The sequence below is a fragment of the Lacerta agilis genome, chromosome 1, assembly GCF_009819535.1.
Source record: "Lacerta agilis isolate rLacAgi1 chromosome 1, rLacAgi1.pri, whole genome shotgun sequence".
Lineage (NCBI taxonomy): Eukaryota > Metazoa > Chordata > Lepidosauria > Squamata > Lacertidae > Lacerta > Lacerta agilis.
In genome coordinates, this window is record NC_046312.1 from 28,213,172 (window position 1) to 28,230,562 (window position 17,391).

At 46.8% G+C, this 17,391-nt stretch overlaps 1 protein-coding gene across 4 annotated transcripts; it reads left to right on the forward strand.

The window, feature by feature from the left end:
- Nucleotides 1-1,639: 1,639 nt before the first annotated feature.
- Nucleotides 1,640-17,188, forward strand: ZDHHC22 (zinc finger DHHC-type palmitoyltransferase 22). Of its 4 annotated transcripts, none has more exons than XM_033142242.1 (3): nucleotides 1,640-1,722; nucleotides 3,257-3,847; nucleotides 16,245-17,188. In XM_033142242.1, exons 2-3 carry the CDS (start codon nucleotides 3,271-3,273, stop codon nucleotides 16,508-16,510), a joined length of 843 nt encoding a protein of 280 aa, XP_032998133.1. In that variant the 5' UTR covers nucleotides 1,640-1,722; nucleotides 3,257-3,270; the 3' UTR covers nucleotides 16,511-17,188. The 4 variants fall into 4 exon arrangements, with proteins under 4 accessions (XP_032998133.1, XP_032998141.1, XP_032998149.1 ...); XM_033142250.1 differs by lacking the exon at nucleotides 1,640-1,722 and adding an exon at nucleotides 2,045-2,125; XM_033142258.1 differs by lacking the exon at nucleotides 1,640-1,722 and adding an exon at nucleotides 2,259-2,453.
- The last annotated feature ends 203 nt before the right edge of the window (nucleotides 17,189-17,391 follow it).

Here is a 17,391-nt window from a genome sequence, read left to right on the forward strand (position 1 = left end):
CCACTGCCTCCCGCAGTTTGGCCAAACTCATGCCAGTCGCTTCGAGAACACTGTCCAACCATCTCATCCTTTGTCGTCCCCTTCTCCTTGTGCCCTCCATCTTTCCCAACACCAGGGTCTTTTCTAGGGAGTCTTCTCTTCTCATGGGGTGGCCAAAGTACTGGAGCCTCAACTTCAGGATCTGTCCTTCCAGTGAGCACTCAGGGCTGATTTCTTTAAGGATGGATAAGTTTGATTTTTTTGCAGTCCATGGGACTCTCAAGAGTCTCCTCCAGCACCATAATTCAAAAGCATCAATTCTTCAGCGATCAGCCTTCTTTATGGTCCAGCTCTCACTTCCGTACATTACTACTGGGAAAACCATAGCTTTAACTATATGGACCTTTGTCGGCAAGGTGATGTCTCTGCTTTTTAAGATGCTGTCTAGGTTTGTCATCGCTTTCCTCCCAAGAAGCAGGCGTCTTCTAATTTCGTGACTGCTGTCACCATCTGCAGTGATCATGGAGCCCAAGAAAGGAAAATCTCTCACTGCCTCCATTTCTTCCCCTTCTATTTGCCAGGAGGTGATGGGACCAGTGACCATGATCTTAGTTTTTTTTATGTTGAGCTTCAGACCATATTTTGCACTCTCCTCTTTCACCCTCATTAAAAGGTTCTTTAATTCCTCCTCACTTTCTGCCATCAAGGTAGTATCATCAGCATATCTGAGGTTGTTGATATTTCTTCCAGCAATCTTAATTCTGGCTTGGGATTCATCCAGTCCAGCCTTTCGCATGATGAATTCGTACTCCTTTCCCTATTTTGAACCAATCAGTTGTTCCATATCCAGTTCTAACTGTAGCTTCTTGTCCCACATAGAGATTTCTCAGGAGACAAATGAAGTGATCGGCACTCCCATTTCTTTAAGAGCTTGCCATAGTTTGCTGTGGTCGACAGCAGAGGTTACCTATCTCTTGGGTTGCTAAAGAGAGGCAGCACTGGGAAGATATTTCCGCATCTCACACCTGCAAGGAAACACAGCCTTTAGCCAGAATAGCCAACTGAAAGCTCCTGATTCAGGGGCAATAAGCCCCTGGATGCCACATGCTGTGGGCAACTGTTGCCGATATCCCCTGCTCTTAAGCACCCCACAGGCTTCTGGTTCGACACTGTGGGAAGCTCTGAACTAGCTGGACCTTTGGTCTGACCCAGCAGGGCTTCTCTTCTTAAGGCACGCCAGGAGGGAGCAGTGAGCACAATTTCCTCCTCCTTTCTTACCTTCTTTAGTTTTCAGGATCAGAGAACCGGGTCATCTGCAGGAGAGACTCTCCGGAGCGACTCCAGGTGGGAGCGCACCTCTTTCGGATTTCCTGAGAATTCTCTTCCCGCCCACGCCGCTCCATAGGCGGCTTGCTTCGCTCGTGGTGCTGAAGGGACAGCTCCCCGCCGAGCTCCCGAAGCGCTTCCCCAACAGGGTTGCGGAAGGGGCGGACAGCTCCCCGGGGAAAGGAGGGCTCCCCACGGAGCCCGGGCGGGAGGGTGGGCTGCCGGTAGTAGCGTCTGTGCTGCTAACGGGGACTCTCTGAGCGCCTTTGCTGTTCACACCGCGGCGGCTAGAGGGGGTGGAGAGAGGGAGATCAGGCGGGGAGGGGGGGGAGCAGCAGCTGGCCCGGGGGCTTCGCGGCGCACAGGGCTGGCTGGTGCTGAAGGAACAGCAGCTTCCGCTCCGCTCCAGGCTTTCAGGTAAATATGGGAACGGCGGGGAGGACCCATCCAGGCAGCGAGCAAGGGGACTTCAAGGTGAATTCAACGCTCCTTGCCAGACAGATAGCCAGACGGAGCTGACTCGGGAAGTGGAGACTCCTGGCAGGTCCCTCGCCAAGTCACCCGCCCGCAGGGCTGGAGCACAGAAAAGTTCCCACCGGCGACCGTCAGATCCGGGGAGCGGACAGAGTTCCTCGCCTCTCCACAACGAAGGCAGCCCCTAAGTTCGCCTTCACCATGGACAGAGGCAAGGGGCGGCCACTGGAGAACCGGCTGGGGCGCCAGGGCGCCTTGTTAGCAATAGCAATGTTCTCCAACATTTGAAGTACGTGTGTCGTACATGGATTTGTTTTGGAAGAGAAAGCCAAGCGTGGAGAACTGGGTGAGGAAGGCGGGGTGGAGAGGGAAAGTGAAGGGGTGTGTGTGTGTGTGTGTGTGTGTGTGGCGAGGGGGAGGTAGACTTGTAGGAACACCTCCCTGTTTGGGTGTCTGAGCCCCCGCGTTCTTTAAGGTGGGTGGCTGCTTGGGGAGTGGATGTCGGCTTGCTTCGTTCTGCGATGCGCCTTGACGGAGCAGCGATGCTAGACAGGCTGAATGCCACAGACAGAGTTCCTTGCTGGCGCACCGCTGGCGGCTGGTGCCCGGCAGCACTTAAGCAGCTGTTTGGAGCATTTCCTGATGATGCCCATGTCAGGGCAACAGCCGCCGCGGTAATCTGCGGATTTGTGGCTTTCCAGGCGAAATTAGAGCATCGTTTTTGATCCGTATTGCAGCGGATTAGGACCGCCACCCGGATCCTCGCCTCCCCGCTATCTAATTAATAGCGCATAATAAAATAATAACGGCGCCCTGCATGGAAGAAGAGGAACTCCTGAATTGCAGGGCGAACCTCGGCAGGTCTGCTCAGCACACACACGCAAGAATCGTCCTCGGAGTTCAAGAGGACTCGCTACCCGGCGAGGGTGTCTTGCAGCCTTCCAGAACAGGGGGCCACGAGGAGCAGAGAGAGCTGGGTGGCGATGCAACCGGCAGGCAGACAGATAGGCAGGCTGGCAGGCAGGCAAGCAAGAGGCAGGCAACTTGAGAGAGACACTCCAGGGACTGCGGCCCCTGGCATCTCAGTGGCAATGCTGCCCGCCAGAGGCAGGGCCCTGGAGCCAGACCTGAGGCTCAGCGATGGAGAGCGAACCTTTGAGTTTGTCGTCCTGTGCACCGCTGAGCAGAGCTAGGAGGTGAAATGTGTGGGGAGTGTTTGTGAGAGATTCCACTGGGGAAGGGAGCAGGTTGGGAGGGACAAAGAGCCAAGGAGACCTGTGAGGAGGTGCTTCTTTTTCTCCAGCATCGGGGCGGGGGGGAGGAGGGGGGAATGGGGAATCCTTGTGTGCATGGGAAAGTGCAAGTCCACTGGCTAGGCTGGTGACCACTTGCGCTCTCTCTCTCTCTCTCTCTCTCTCTCTCTCTCTCTCTCCCTCCCTCCCTCCCTCCCTCCCTCTCCTCTTGCTCCCCGTTGCAGGAATGTAATCCACAATGCTAGTCCTCAGGTTCCTCAATGTGGTCGCTCCTGCCTACTTCCTGTGCATCTCCTGTGTGACCTTCGTCCTCCAGCTCTTCCTCTTCATCCCCAGCATGTTCAAAGACCCTTCCGCCGCCCCGCTCTTCTGCTCCTCCGCTTTGCTGCACGGCGCCCTCTTCCTCTTCCTCTCCGCCAACGCGCTGGGCAACTACATCCTGGTGATCCAGAACACCCCGGAGGACCTGAGCAAGGGCCTGAACTGGGTCGGAGAAGGAGGAGGAGCCGATGGGGTGGCCCCCAACTGGTCCGATGGGAGCTGCCCCCCTGGCTCGGCCTTACCCAACACCCACTTCTGTAGACTGTGTGCCCGGGTCACCCAAAGGCATGACCACCACTGTTTCTTCACAGGGAACTGCATTGGGAGCAGGAACATGAGGAACTTCGTCATGTTCTGCCTGTATACTGCTTTGGCTTGCCTGGATTCCTTGGTGGCAGGGGTGGCTTACATTTCCACTGTGCTCTCCACCTCCTTTGCCAACCCACTGGCATTCCTCACTCTCCTGCCTCAGTCCATCAGCCAGTTCTTCTCAGGTCAGTGTCTTCTCCTCTAGCAGAAGGGGTGATCTGTGGCTCCCTTCCCTCTCCCCCTCTCCCTGCCAACACTTCTTTATAAGACTTCCTTTCCCACAGCAGCTGTCCCTCCAGCATTGCCAGGAGCACGGGGGAGGGGGCTGTCTGTGCCTATGTGGGTTTCTTATGTTCCTTTGCCCATCTTTTGCTGTAATTGCTGGGGCTGATTATTGGAATAGCCAGCAAATAGAAAAGCCAGAGTGCTGTGCAAAGGCCACCTTGATACACAAAGGTTGGGGTCTGCTCCAGGTTACCGCCCAATGCTGTCTATGTATAATTGGATTGATTCTAAGAAAAGCACCCTGAAATGTCCTATGGGTGACTCAGTGTGGACCAGCCCAAGGCCATTGTCTGAAAGGTTTTGTACATGTTGGAAGACGGTGGAAGGAGCATTTCATTTTTGTATTATGTGACTACTGAGGGAAGTTAGTGTAGAGGCTTGCAAGAAAGGTTCCTTTTCCAGAATCCTATTTCCTCAGATACTCATTGGCTATCACCTGGACTTTGGTTCCTCCTGATCTGAACATCGTGTCCGTTCCTGTGAAAAGGACAGGAACTCGTTATGGAGAAAATTAATACAGTTAATAATTTAATACTTCATTTAGGCAGCAACCCTAATTAAGCCGGTCCTATTGAACCTTCAGATCAACACCACACGTTAAAAACATATCCAGCTCGCATTGAAAGCAAATGACTTTCCTCAAAACACCCTAAGAACTGTACTCGGCGAAGGGTATTAAGAATTGTAGCTCTGTTAGCAGTAAACCACAGTTCTTGTGATTCTCTGTGGGAAGTCCTGTGCTTTAAATGGACATTGGATGTGCTTTAAATGTGTGGTGTGGATCTGCCTTTATTAAAATGCATAGGATTGCACCACTAAGCTGCTACTCTAAACACACTTGCTAGGAGTAAGTCCCATTGCTGAAGAAGCATGCATAGGATTGCACTGTCATTGCCTCCTAGTGGAGGTAGACAAAAAGCAGATTTGATGCGAGGCACCCTGCTACATCCCACTTGCATTTGAAATGTGATTCAGATTCTGACCTTTCTGGTCAAGATCAAGCAGGCCTCATCATCATGCTGTTTTTCTTTTTCTCCACACCTCCGTTTGTGCCCAGTTTCTGGTTTTCCCTCCTTGTATTTATCAATTTCCACCCCTACTGCTCTCACTTCTGAAATTCAAGAACCATACAAAAGATCATTAAAATGAGAAACACACACACACTAAAGCCAGCCCAATATATTTTGCTGCCTGAGGCATAATAGTAAATGCCACCTCTCAAGTTAAGATGAACAGTACCCAAGGCTAGTCAAGTTACGCTGATCCCTGAAGCAGAAAATCTCACAAGTAACTTTTCTCTATGCTGGTAGGGGAAAAAATGCAACACTTTAAATAACAAGTTGCTGCCTTTTTTTTGACACCCAAGATCTGCTGCCTGAGGTAGCTGCCTCACTTTGCCTAATGGTAGGGCTGGGGTCGTGGGCACACACACAGATGGATTCAGTTCCGAAAGTGATTTTTCCCACCCAACAGGCTTGCTGTCTGAATGCATTGTGTTTCCAGAGTTTATAGACTGAACGACTTACAAGGAAGCATTAATATCCCTTCCTGCTGCTAACATTGTAGAACCAGGGAAGGATTGGGAAAAGGTCAGGGGTGTATATATTGGCTTTGAGATTATCCACGGGCTTGTTGACTCTAGTCTGTTCTTTATTGTTTATAATGACTGAGGCTAAATGAACCCAGTTTATTCTTTAGATAAAAGGATAAATTTGTATGGCTGATAAGCAGACAAATGCCAGTTTACTCAGATGGTAGTGTGAAGGTAGACCTTCATTGCGATATTATTTTAAGCTGGTGTCTGAGAAGAGTGGGGTTGTTTTTTTATGTAAAAATAATATTGTTGGATCAATTTCTTAAGCTGACAGCTTGCCAAGTTCATTCTGATGTTTGGACTCTGCCCAGCATTTATAAACTGGAAAGGGAGAAGAAGAGGAAAGGCCACTGCAGTAGGGTGCTTTGTTGTGAATCCTTGATTCCATCGCCTATTCCCCACCAGTCCTCCCATGAGCTAAGGCACGAGTTCCAACGTGAGTTGCAAAATGGAAGAAAGGCGGGAACATATATGTAACAAATAAAATAAAACTAAATGGTGATAAAGAGTATCTCTCTTTGTTGTAGAAGTGCTGCCCCACGATAGTCCTGTTACAGGAAGCCTCACCATGCATTCTCAATCTACTTGCATGATTTATGGGGATGTTTATTTTAAGGCATTGATGTATCACCCCCAAGGGCTTAGTAACATGAAGGGCGAATGAAGAGAGAGAAATTCTGCCATGGGCTACCATCTTGCCTGTGGCACTGTGCCCCAAATTATTATTATTATTATTATTATTATTATTATTATTATTATTTATGCTATATAGGCGCTTCCATCACAAAATAACCTTCCTGAAATGAGCAACTATGGCCAGAGGTGTTACACCTTAGGTGGCCTGGGATGGATTTCAAAACTGGATTGGTATGCAAAATCATTATCGTGCTTCAGCATTCATTAATTCATTCAGGCAGCCTTCCCATTTCTAGACCTCCCATTCAACTGTCCTCCGGGCAGTTTACAAAAATCAATAGAATACACAAACGCAATTCAATCAATAAAACAATCTCAATACAAATGACATAAAGACTCAGAACCCAACATAAAACAGATTCAAGATAGCATAGAAATGGAGCAGCATAGAATCATTATAAACACCAGCCTAAAAAGCCAGCAAAGGGAAAACATTTGGTCCCTAGATTTCAATGCTCTAAAACCTACAACTGAATTTAAATTCTATTTCTGACATGGTTAGGTTACAGCAATAGCGTTGTCATCATATCACCTCATGTCCATCTGGAAGAAAATTAAGACATTCAGGTGGTGAAATGTGGGGGAGCTGAGTTAGCCTGCCTGCTTCACACTCAGCTTTTGCAAACTTTGCTCAGAATGAATAATCAAAATAACAACCTCAGCTGTTTTACTGTATTTGCTTGCTTCAAGAAGGAGATTAAGAAACCATATGTGTTTTTAAGCAAGTGGCTTACGGGAGAATTTCAATTAGAAGCGGCAACAAAGAAATTGCCAATTTTCCCTCTGCAAATGTTAGAAATGCGACCCCTGAAATGAAGCTTGCAGCCTTTTCTGGGAGAAAATGTCTCAGCACATCTCCTGCTACAGCCTGAGCATTGAAAGGAGATAGCACAGGCGTTCAATTAATGTCTGCCTCCAGACCCCTTACCCACTGTTTCAAATCCATCTCACAGTAGAAAAATGACATATGTCTGGGGTTTTTTGCTTTCCAAAGGAGCCTGGTCTCTCTTTCACTATTTAGTGTTCATGATGCCTTCCTGCAACTAATGGGACCTGACAAGGATGGAAGGATGACACTGCATTTAGAAAGCAATGTTGAACAGATCCCCTTAACATCTCTTTCAAGTTTAGAGAAGACTCTTGGAATAACCAGCTGCCACCGTCTCCTTATACTGTAACAAGCTGTCATGGGGGTTCACTACAATGTGGTGGGAGAGAATCTCTGTCTTTCTCCCTCGCCGCCATATTGGAGAGTTAACTGATGAAATGGATGAGCAGCAAATTCAGGGCAGATAAAAGAAAGTGATGGTGGCCATTAGCTTAAATGGCTTTTAAAGTAAAGATTAGACTATTTCCTAAAGCAGGGGTGAGAAACTTGTTGCTGGGCTACAACTCCCATCATCCTTGACCATTGGTCATGGTGGCTGGGCTGATGGGAGTTGGAGTTCATCTGGAGGACTGCAGTTTCCCCACCCTTGTCACCATGGAGAATAAGTCTATCAATGCATTTGTGAATGGGCAGTGAGATTCATGTGATAACCCCAGCCTGGATTGAGCAGGAGATCTAAATGCTGATTTGCAAATGTGTTTGGCTGAACACACTTAGGATGGTATGCAACTAACTTATTCACAGTTGTTGACATCCATCTGCCTTGGGAGACAATGCAGGAGTGTGCCTTTGGGGTTGGTCAGGCTGTTGGAAGGTTGCAGAGCCTGCTGTGGCTGTAGAGACCGATACAGGAGAGACATGTTTTGCTGCAGGTGGGGCAGATGAAGGTGTCCGGTTGTGCTGCTGCAGATGCACCAGGGTGCTTCTTCTCTCTGCACTCCTCCTAGCAAGCCATTCCTCCTCCAGTCACTGCTATGGATACATGACCTGACTGTGTGTCTCCAGGCACTGCGGTCGTCTGCAAGGGATTCCCACATGGCAGGGTTGATTGTTGCCAGCCTTCCTGTCATGTCTGCAGCATTGGTCTGCCAATGGACCTGGTGCCTGAAGCCGGCTCCCCATAGAGCACTCAGAGTAGACCCACTGAAATTAATGAACAAGGTTAGGTATTAATTTAAATGGCCTGTGCTGAGTAAAGGTTAGCTGGATTCCACTCTTACAGTCCTCCCCATGAGCATGGAGCCACTGCCTGTCCATGGATCCAGTTTAAGAACTGCTGAATAGGGGTCATGTTCAGAAGCAATAAAGCCCTTAATATGAGATGTAGAAGAGAATCAGCAGTGGAGACCTATTGCCATCACACTCCGTTTGCAGCATTCCCATTGTTTACAAGCTGGCTCCTGTTGAAAATAGGCTGATGGATTAGATCAGGGGTCAGCAAGGTGTACCTTGACTGGGCCAGTTCACTCCTCCGGAGATTGCTCTGTGGGCTGGATCACGTCTGCGCAGACGCAATTTCCGTCGCTGCCGAAGCGAGTCCCCTCTCGATGCTGCACCGGTTTAGCGCAGTGCGTGGGGACTACCTGACCAGGTGGCTCGGATCGGGGGCAGCTTGTGGGCTTTTTAAATGACACCCGTGGGCCGCTTGTGGCCCATAGGCCGCAGGTTGCTGACCCCTGGATTAGATGTTGCCCCTTTCTGGTGAGGTGGAGGAGAAGGAAGAAGAATGAAGGTGTGGGATGCAATTTGTTGCTGCTTCGTTAGGGTCTCTCTGACCCCGGCACAGCCAGCCACATGGTTAAGTTAAGCACAGCTTTAATTCCTGGCTGCGCTACCTAGCCTGTCATTTGTCCCTTCCTGCTTGAATTTCTCTCCCCCCACTCTGCATTTTACTGCACTTTATAATAATGATTAGGAGATTACAGTGGTACCTCGGGTTACAGACGCTTCAGGTTACAGACTCTGCTAACCCAGAAATAACGCTTCAAGTTAAGAACTTTGCTTCAGGATGAGAACAGAAATCGTGCGGCGGCGGCAGGAGGCCCCATTAGCAAAAAGTGGTACCTCAGGTTAAGAACAGTTTCAGTTTAAGAACGACCTCCAGAACGAATTAAGTTCTTAACTCGAGGTACCACTGTATTGCCTTGTTTTTGCCCTTATTTTTATTATGTATTTTGTGTGGGTTTTTAAAATGTATTTTACGTTGTGGACTGCTCTGAGATCTACAGATGAAGGGTGGTATACAAAATAAATAAATAAATAAATAAATAAATAAATAAATAATAGTCTGAGCCATCAAAGCACTAAAGGAGGTGGAGAAAAGGTGGGAGTTGTTGTTGTTGTTGTTTTCTTATGTCAAGCTAATGTTCTGTTTGACCCATCTAGGAACTCATAAGAACCTGGGGTTTATTTTGAAAGAACAGCTTTGGCCATTGCTTTGATAAGGGGCCAATGGGAACCGGAGGACCCACTGAGTATCTTATACAGTGGTACCTTGGTTTACGAGGTTAATCCGTTCCTGAAATCTGTTCTTAAACCGAATCTGTTCTTAAACTGAGGTGTGCTTCCCCTAATGAGGCCTCCCACCGCTGGTGCCCTTCCACCATTTGGTTTCTGTTTGTAGACCGAGTTAAAGTTCGCAAACCGGAACACTACTTCCGGTTTTGCAGAGTTTCTAAATGGAATCATTCGCAAACAGGGCTGTTCTTAAACCAAGGTACCACTGTACCTAGAACACTGGAACAACCAAGCCATAACCCTTCCGGTCTTACCAGGAAATTAGCTTTCCTGATGAGACCAGAAGAATTTTGACTTGGTTATGCTTTGCTTAGTATGGTTCTCTCTATTGACTTTTATAGTCAAATGGTTGGATGAAAATAATTCTGATCTTTCCTACTGACCTCTTGGCAATATCTCCTTCAATCTGAGATAGTAACATTACAAATGTCTTTTACAGAACCCCGAAGGAATTACTTACCGAGGTTTGATCATTATATAAATACCTTGATAAATGTTACAGAAAATTCTTTAAACAGCATCAAGGATTACATAGTAGAAATATATCAGGAGATTTGAATAAAATGGACAGGCATGACAGGGTCATGTCCGTCCATTTTATTCAAATCTCCTGATATATTTGAGTTTTGTACATGTTTTCTGAGTATCCCTGAAGCAATTTAACTACAGGTAAATGCATTCCTGTTTAACTCATTGCCTAATTATCTAGCTGTTTGGGATGCTTCTTAGGCTATTTGGAGAAATGAGTTTGTTACATAGCTCTATGAGTCACTGAAGCCATTAAAACTAGCTAATAGTCTGCTCCAATTTTCTTCTCCATAGACATTATATCATATTTTAAAACAAACCATTATTTTCCTCCGATTTTCATACCATTAAAGTAAGGGGGAATACCTAGCAGTAGCACCATTATTGGTAACACACAATATGAAACTCATTAACTATCAATAATTTAATGACAATCATCTATGGCTTAAATCAGAAGAATGGGTTTTTATCCTATCGCAGGCATTCAATGCCAGGATGTTTGTGTTATCACCCTGCTTTGTTACATACATTTAAGCTGCTCCACTGGCCCTTCTTTACAAGATTGTTTATTTCATTTAAATCATTTCTATATATTTTAAATGGCTTACAATTTAACTTAAAGCATCAAATAAAGAATGACAAGAGTATCAAAACATTACAGATGAAGGTCAAATAAAACACACTTTTGAAGCAGCAAGTTTAACAAGAAAACAAAATATTGAACATAAATGTTCAAATAACTTGAGCATAGTTTGGCTGGCTAAAGATATTTTCTTAAAGTTCAGTCTGTCACAATGTTACAAGCACATTCACAGATCCTCACTGTGCAAACCTTGGAAGATAAAGAGATGTACAGGAGGGCCTCATTAGTGGGTCTCTTAAAGCAGGCAGATTTATTGCAGGGGTGGGTTGTTGTTTTTAGGTTTGTAGTCTTGAGCCATTTTAAAGCAGGCATGGAGAACTTGTGGCCTTCCATATGTTGTTGGACTCCAACTGCTACCAACCCCAACCAGCATGGCCAATGATCGGGGTTGATGGAAGTTGCAGTTCAACCACAGCCAGGGCCAGAAGTTCCTCAGCCCTTCTTTAAAGATAATGACTAGGGTCTGGAATTATGACAAGGGGCCTATGCCCTTGATGGTACAATGTGAGAAGGTTTCTCGTCTTGCACCAAAAGGCTTCCTATCGTACTTCTGGTTTCCTGTGGCTTTGGTCAATTTGAGCAATGTGTGTAATTTAGCCCATTGAGTTCAACAGGATTAAGATGTGACTAGCTTTATGGGGCTTTTGAATGAATTCACATGATTAATGATAAATGAAAAGATTAAACCAGCTTTTCTTTTGAGGAAGGTGAATATATTTCTTGATCAAAGTAAATATATTCAAGGGTTTGGAAAAAAAAAGAGAGACACAAATTGGCTCTGTCCTGATTCTATCTATTCCAGTATTATTCCAGAGAGGTATCTGTGCTAGTTTGTAGCTCAAAAAGAGAAAATATTAAAAGCTCATGGCACCTTAAAAGACTAACAGATTTCTTGTGGTATAAATGCTTGTGGAGCCAGCCCATTTCATCCTTATAAGATATAAGATATTAGTTACAGGGAAGGGGGAAATTGTAAACAGTGAATTCAAAGGCAACATTGGCCTTTGTCCCTCTTTCTTTACCTCCTTCCTGTGATGCTCTCTCTCTCTCTCTCTCCCCCCCCTGCCTCCTCCCAAAGGCTTGCACAGCTGTTTATTGCAGCAGCCTTGGATATAAGCTCTGCTGGTGAATAGCGCCTCTGGGAGGCACCACTCTTTGGGGCAGGGGGGGGCAGTTCAGAGACCAGGGACGGCAGCAGAAGCTGCCCGGAGGGAACACTCCACAAGGGAGGGTGTTCGAAAAAGGGTGAGGCAAGGGGTGACATAACTGGGCTCCTGAGTCCCACAGGGGTGCCCCAGTAAGTAAGTAGTTGGTTAAGGAAGCTGTGAACTCAAAAAGGTTGAAAACCTCTGATCTACAACAAGACAAAAAAAACTACAGAGCTGGAAGGGACCCTGGGAGTCACTTAGTCCAACCCCCTGCAATGTAGGAATCTCAACACATGGTTCCCCGTCCAATTTGAAACCTTACTTGATCCTGCTTAGCTTTGCAAATGTGCTAGCAGATTTATTGCTGCACCACTTTCACCCCTATTCAGGTAATCCCAGACAGAATCAAAATTCTCAGTAAGTTCCAATTCAGTATTTCGGAACAGGAGCCGCCCCTTGAAATCCCCTAGTAGGAGAATCACAACTTTCAGGACAGCAGCAGAGTGAGTGCCCCGGGAGAACTGAAAGAAGAGTTGCGTTATTAAGTGAGAAGGAAGCCTGTGTAGGCAATAAACAAAGGTCAAGAATAAGGTTGCATGGGTTCAGTGCAAAGTGTTAGGTTTATAATGAAGCTGTTCTGGTGAGGCTGGTTCGGAATGCAGAGAATATAAGCAGATGGGAAAGATCAGTTAGCTGCTGACTTCTACAGGCAGAGCAGGCAACAAAGGTCCATTTCTTTTGGCTAACGTCCCAATGGTTCAATATTACATGTGCCAAATGTCTCTGGATCCAATCCTGGTCTAGCCTACATACATAGGAGGGGTAGGATTAATATATCAACCTCAAACTGTCAGTGTTTGGCACATCTGACAACATGGTTGATTTCCAAAGAGAGGAATTAAGCACAATAACATTGAAAGCCTCCTGCTTTCTTACAGCTTCATATGGAATGGAGCTCCTGCTCTCAAAGTCATATGACAACACATTTCCTATCTGAATTCTTCCTAGAAGGCTCATTTTGGTGCATTGTTTTATCTTATCTCCTGACATTTAGACTAATGACTGCGATGTTGTTTATATTCTGCAGAATTTTCCATTCTGACCCTGTCACTAAGAATTAGCCGCAATGTAAACTACTCTAAAGAAATGTTGGATTTTAACTCCACTCGCCCCCCCCCCACTTGATACTGCAATTAAGGAGCTGCTGAAAAAAAGACAACTGAATATTTATTTAACCATGCAATCTTATGTATGCCAATCTACTTGGAAGTTGGTCCTACTTTGTTCAGTGAGGCTTATTCCCTAGGAAGTATGGTTCCAGCCTTAGTCCTGCATCTTCCTCCCCTTGATTCTGTTTAATTGTAAAGTAAAACTTCTACATTTGCCACATTTCACCTCTGCTTGCTGTACTGCGAAAGAACTGAAATCAGAAGAACCTACCTCATACTGAGGCAAACTAATGGCCTACCTGGTTCAGTTCTGTCAACACTGACTGGCAGCAGCTCTTCAGATGTCCAGACCAGGGACATTCCCAGACTAGTATCCCAGGAGATACTGGGGATTCTACCTGGGACCTGCAAATGTTCTGCTATTGAGCTTCTTCTAGCTCTTGGCAGCTGAAAATCTACTTCTAAGCACTAGCTACAGATTAAGCCACTAACTGCAAACAAGCTGCGTTGGCTTCAGGTTTTGGAGGGGGTAGGGAGCTCTGGCAAGATCCCCTCAGGGACACCCTGCTCCTTGTCACTGTCATCACGTCCTCTTGGCCCAATGGACAGAGTGAAGCCAGTGGAAACTGCAGTTCCATCTCCTTGCTGTTGGCATTGCTTGCAGGCTTGGAGAGAGCAGTTAGCAAGAGTGATGGAAGGGTGAGATGGGGAGCAGAAGCCTGGGGGAGCTTTGGGGTGCAGCCATGAATTCCCTGCTAGGCTCTAGGCCTTGGCAGGTGTCAAAAAAGACCTACCTTGAGTATTGGCCTTCCACACCAAACTTCCTTTGGGCACTCTGCCAACTGCCTCCAGTATAAAAGTATTATTATTATTATTATTATTATTATTATTATTATTATTATTAACATTATTTATTGAATTTATATACCGCCCTATATCCGGGGGTCTTAGGGCGGTTCACAGAATAAAATCAAGATATAAAACCACAAAATACCTAATAAAAATTAAAATAACAACCCAATAGCCCCCCCACACACATTTTAAAAGGGCATAGGATGTAAATCGGATCAACCAAAAGCCTGGTTAAAAAGAAAGGTTTTTGCCTGGCACCTAAAGGTGCATAATGAAGGCACCAAGCGAACTTCCCTGGGGAGAGCATTCCACAGACAGGGAGCCACTGCAGAGAAGGCCCGTTCTCATGGCCTCAGAAGATGGTCTGGTAGGTTCATATGGAAAGGGGCGGTCCTTGAGGTATTGTGGTCCTGAGCCGTTTAAGTACGTGTGCCAATTTGTTTTCTGGGCCAAATGAAAGGTGTTCCCATTGGTGTTTAAAGGCCTAAATGACTCTGACCCCAAATATCCGAAAGGCCACCTCCTTTCCTACAGACCTTCTCAAGCATTAAGATTAGCAGAGAGGTTCTTTTTATACTTCCACCACCCTCAGAAATGTGGGGGGAAAGCAGCTCAGGGATTTTTTTCTGCAAAATTTGTCAGGCATCCGTCACCTAATGTCATAATGATATCGGCTAACTTGGTAGGTGGGTTGTCCTTACCACCTTTCGATTCTGGTCACAGGAAGCGGGGGAAATTAGGAATCCCCAGCCCCACCTTAAATTTTGGGACTACCTCCCCTAAGAGATGAGCCCGTCATTTTCATAACTGGTTCACGTTGGAGACGCACCTCTTTACCCTGACCTTTGATAGTTAGGGTATTTGTGTAGAACCCACCTCTTCTGGTTTTGTTTTGTTTTAAATTGATACTGTAAACCCTTTGCTTCTTCATATAATTTTTGTTTTCATTTTTAAACTGTATGATTATATCATCATAATGTGTCCTGGGGACTTACAGTGAACGTAAGGTAAGAAGTCTCACAGACAGACAAACCCCATATAAAATGTCCTGCAGGGAACATCCAAAGAGCTCTCATTTTTAAGGGCCAGTCACATCTTCGCATCACTTCAGATCAGTTTAGTTCAAGCGTGGCTGCGGCACCTCAGACTGTGGCTGCGCACATGTCATGGGTTTAAAGCACAGGACTTCCCCCCAAAGAATCCTGCAAACTGTGGTTTGTGAAGAGTGCTCAGAATTGTAGGTATGGTAAATGACAGTTCTCAGGACTGTTTGGGGAAGTTGTGTGCTTTAAAGCTATGGTGCCTACATAGCCTGTGTTAGTCTGACCATTCTGGTCCATACGACGGGTGCGGCTTGAGTGTGTGCATGCTGTTCACTCTCCCAGTGACTGTGGGAGGGAATAGGCTTGCCTTTCCCTTGGATGCCTTCCATGCTCTTGGTTCTGCACTCAAACCCCCATCTAGGAGGCTGGAGAGCTGCCACTGGAATGTGTTTAAAATGTGGACAAACCATATTCTCTGTTCCAGGATGGACAGATATCATCACACTATGAGTGCATAAGGAAAGTGTTATGTACTGAGCTGAATCCTAGAACAATAGGATCCAGAATGCAGCAGTCTGATTGGTCCGCAGGAGCCACCCAATCCAGCTCCAGGTAGAAGTGAATCAGCGACCTGATTGGCCTGCAAGTGCAGCCAATCAGGCTCCTGGAGCAAGTGAATCTTCAGTCTGATTGGCCTACAGGAGTAGCCCAGAATTAGCCAGTCACGTGGGGCCCATTGTGTAAATAATGTATATACAGCAGACGTTTTGGGGAAAATATTCATTCCTTGCTACTATGAGCTGAATAAAGAGCATGAAATTCACACTTGGCTCCGAGTATATTTCAGAAAGCCTGCTGGATCAGGCCAATAGCCAATGTGGTCCAGCACCCTGTTCTCACAGTGGCCAACTGGGAAACCCCACGAGCAGAACCCGAGTTCAAAACCACTCTACCTCCCTGTAGTTTCTAGCAGTTGGTATTCAGAAGCATCACTGCCTCTGACCATGCAGTTGGAGCATAGCCGTCATGGTTAGTAGCCCTTGATACCCTCAAGGAATTTATCCAATCCCATTTCAAAGCCATCCAAGATGGTGGCCATCCCTCCCTCCCATGGCAGTGAGTTCCATAGCTTAACGATGCTCCGTGTGAAGATGTACTTTCTTTTATCTGTCCCAAATCTCCCAACATTTTCTCTTCCTTTCCCCTTTGGGTCTGCAGGAGCTCTGCTAAGCTCGGAAATGTTTGTCATCCTCATGCTATACCTCTGGCTGGGGATTGGACTCGCCTGCGCCGGCTTCTGCTGCCACCAAATGCTGCTGATCTTGCGAGGGCAAACGCGGTACCAGGTGCGGAAGGGGGTGGCGGCACGAGCCCGTCCTTGGAAGAAGAACCTGGAAGAGGTCTTTGGGAAGAGGTGGCTGCTCGGACTGCTCATCCCCGTGCTCAACGTAGGAAGCGACTATCACAGGCAGAAGGAGAAGTGACGCCGCCCGGCACGCAGGTGCGCATGCGCACACATACATGCACATGCGTGGGCCATAATGGAGTTGCGGCACTTTGAGGCACTTCTCTTTCCCTCCCCACTTCTCAGCCTTGCCACCTACAGGAAGGGAGGCAACTATCAAGCTAGCTGGGCTGATTCTGTATTTTAGAAGGGGGAATTGTTGCCCGTGTTATATGTGAAGCTACAGCAGTAATCTCCGGGTTGCTAAAAGCGTTCATCAGACCCACCCTTGGGACACTGAATCATTTTCTCACTGTGCCCCTTCTCACAATCTTCTCCCTTCCCACCTTGCCTTTCATGCTTAACTTGCCGTAGGAGTAGCAACAACAACATCCCCCACCATCTCAAGGTAGTCTGCGTTGCTCTGAGTAGGCTGTAAGCACAGCAGAGACTCCTGTGGGATTTGCCCAATCTGTTACTTGAAAGCTGCTTTTTGTGTGTGTGTGTGTGTGTGCAGTTTTTCAACTGACCCCAATATAGCAAGGAGCCGGTTTCACAAGAACAGCAGAGTGTGGTTGGTGAAGCACTTTAAGGTGCAAGGAATGACAACTGCTGGGAAGGCAGATGGTATATGCCTGCACACTTCAGAGATGACAAGCATTTCCCTGCCCACTTCCTTGTTGCTCCCCTCCATTCCAGCATCCAGGAACGATGGTTAACAGCCCGAGTATGTGGCCTGCCAGGGTAGCAGGTCTGCTGGCTGATTTTTTTTTAAGGGAATGAGGTTCGTTTTCAACCCACTTGCCCTGATCCCTGACACATAGCGCTGTTCAAAAACCCACCTGGCCACAAGGATGAGGAAACAAGCTTATTTGGGTTGAGCACAATGGCAGCAGGGAGAGCAGGCAAGTGTATGTGAAT

What these genes read in the sequence shown, in the direction of transcription:
- ZDHHC22 (XM_033142242.1), top strand. Translation starts at nt 3,271, where the DNA reads ATGCTAGTCCTCAGGTTCCTCAATGTGGTCGCTCCTGCCTACTTCCTG. An exon ending in CATCAGCCAGTTCTTCTCAG is followed by an intron (nt 3,848 to 16,244) that starts GTCAGTGTCTTC and finishes TTGGGTCTGCAG; the next exon opens with GAGCTCTGCTAAGCTCGGAA.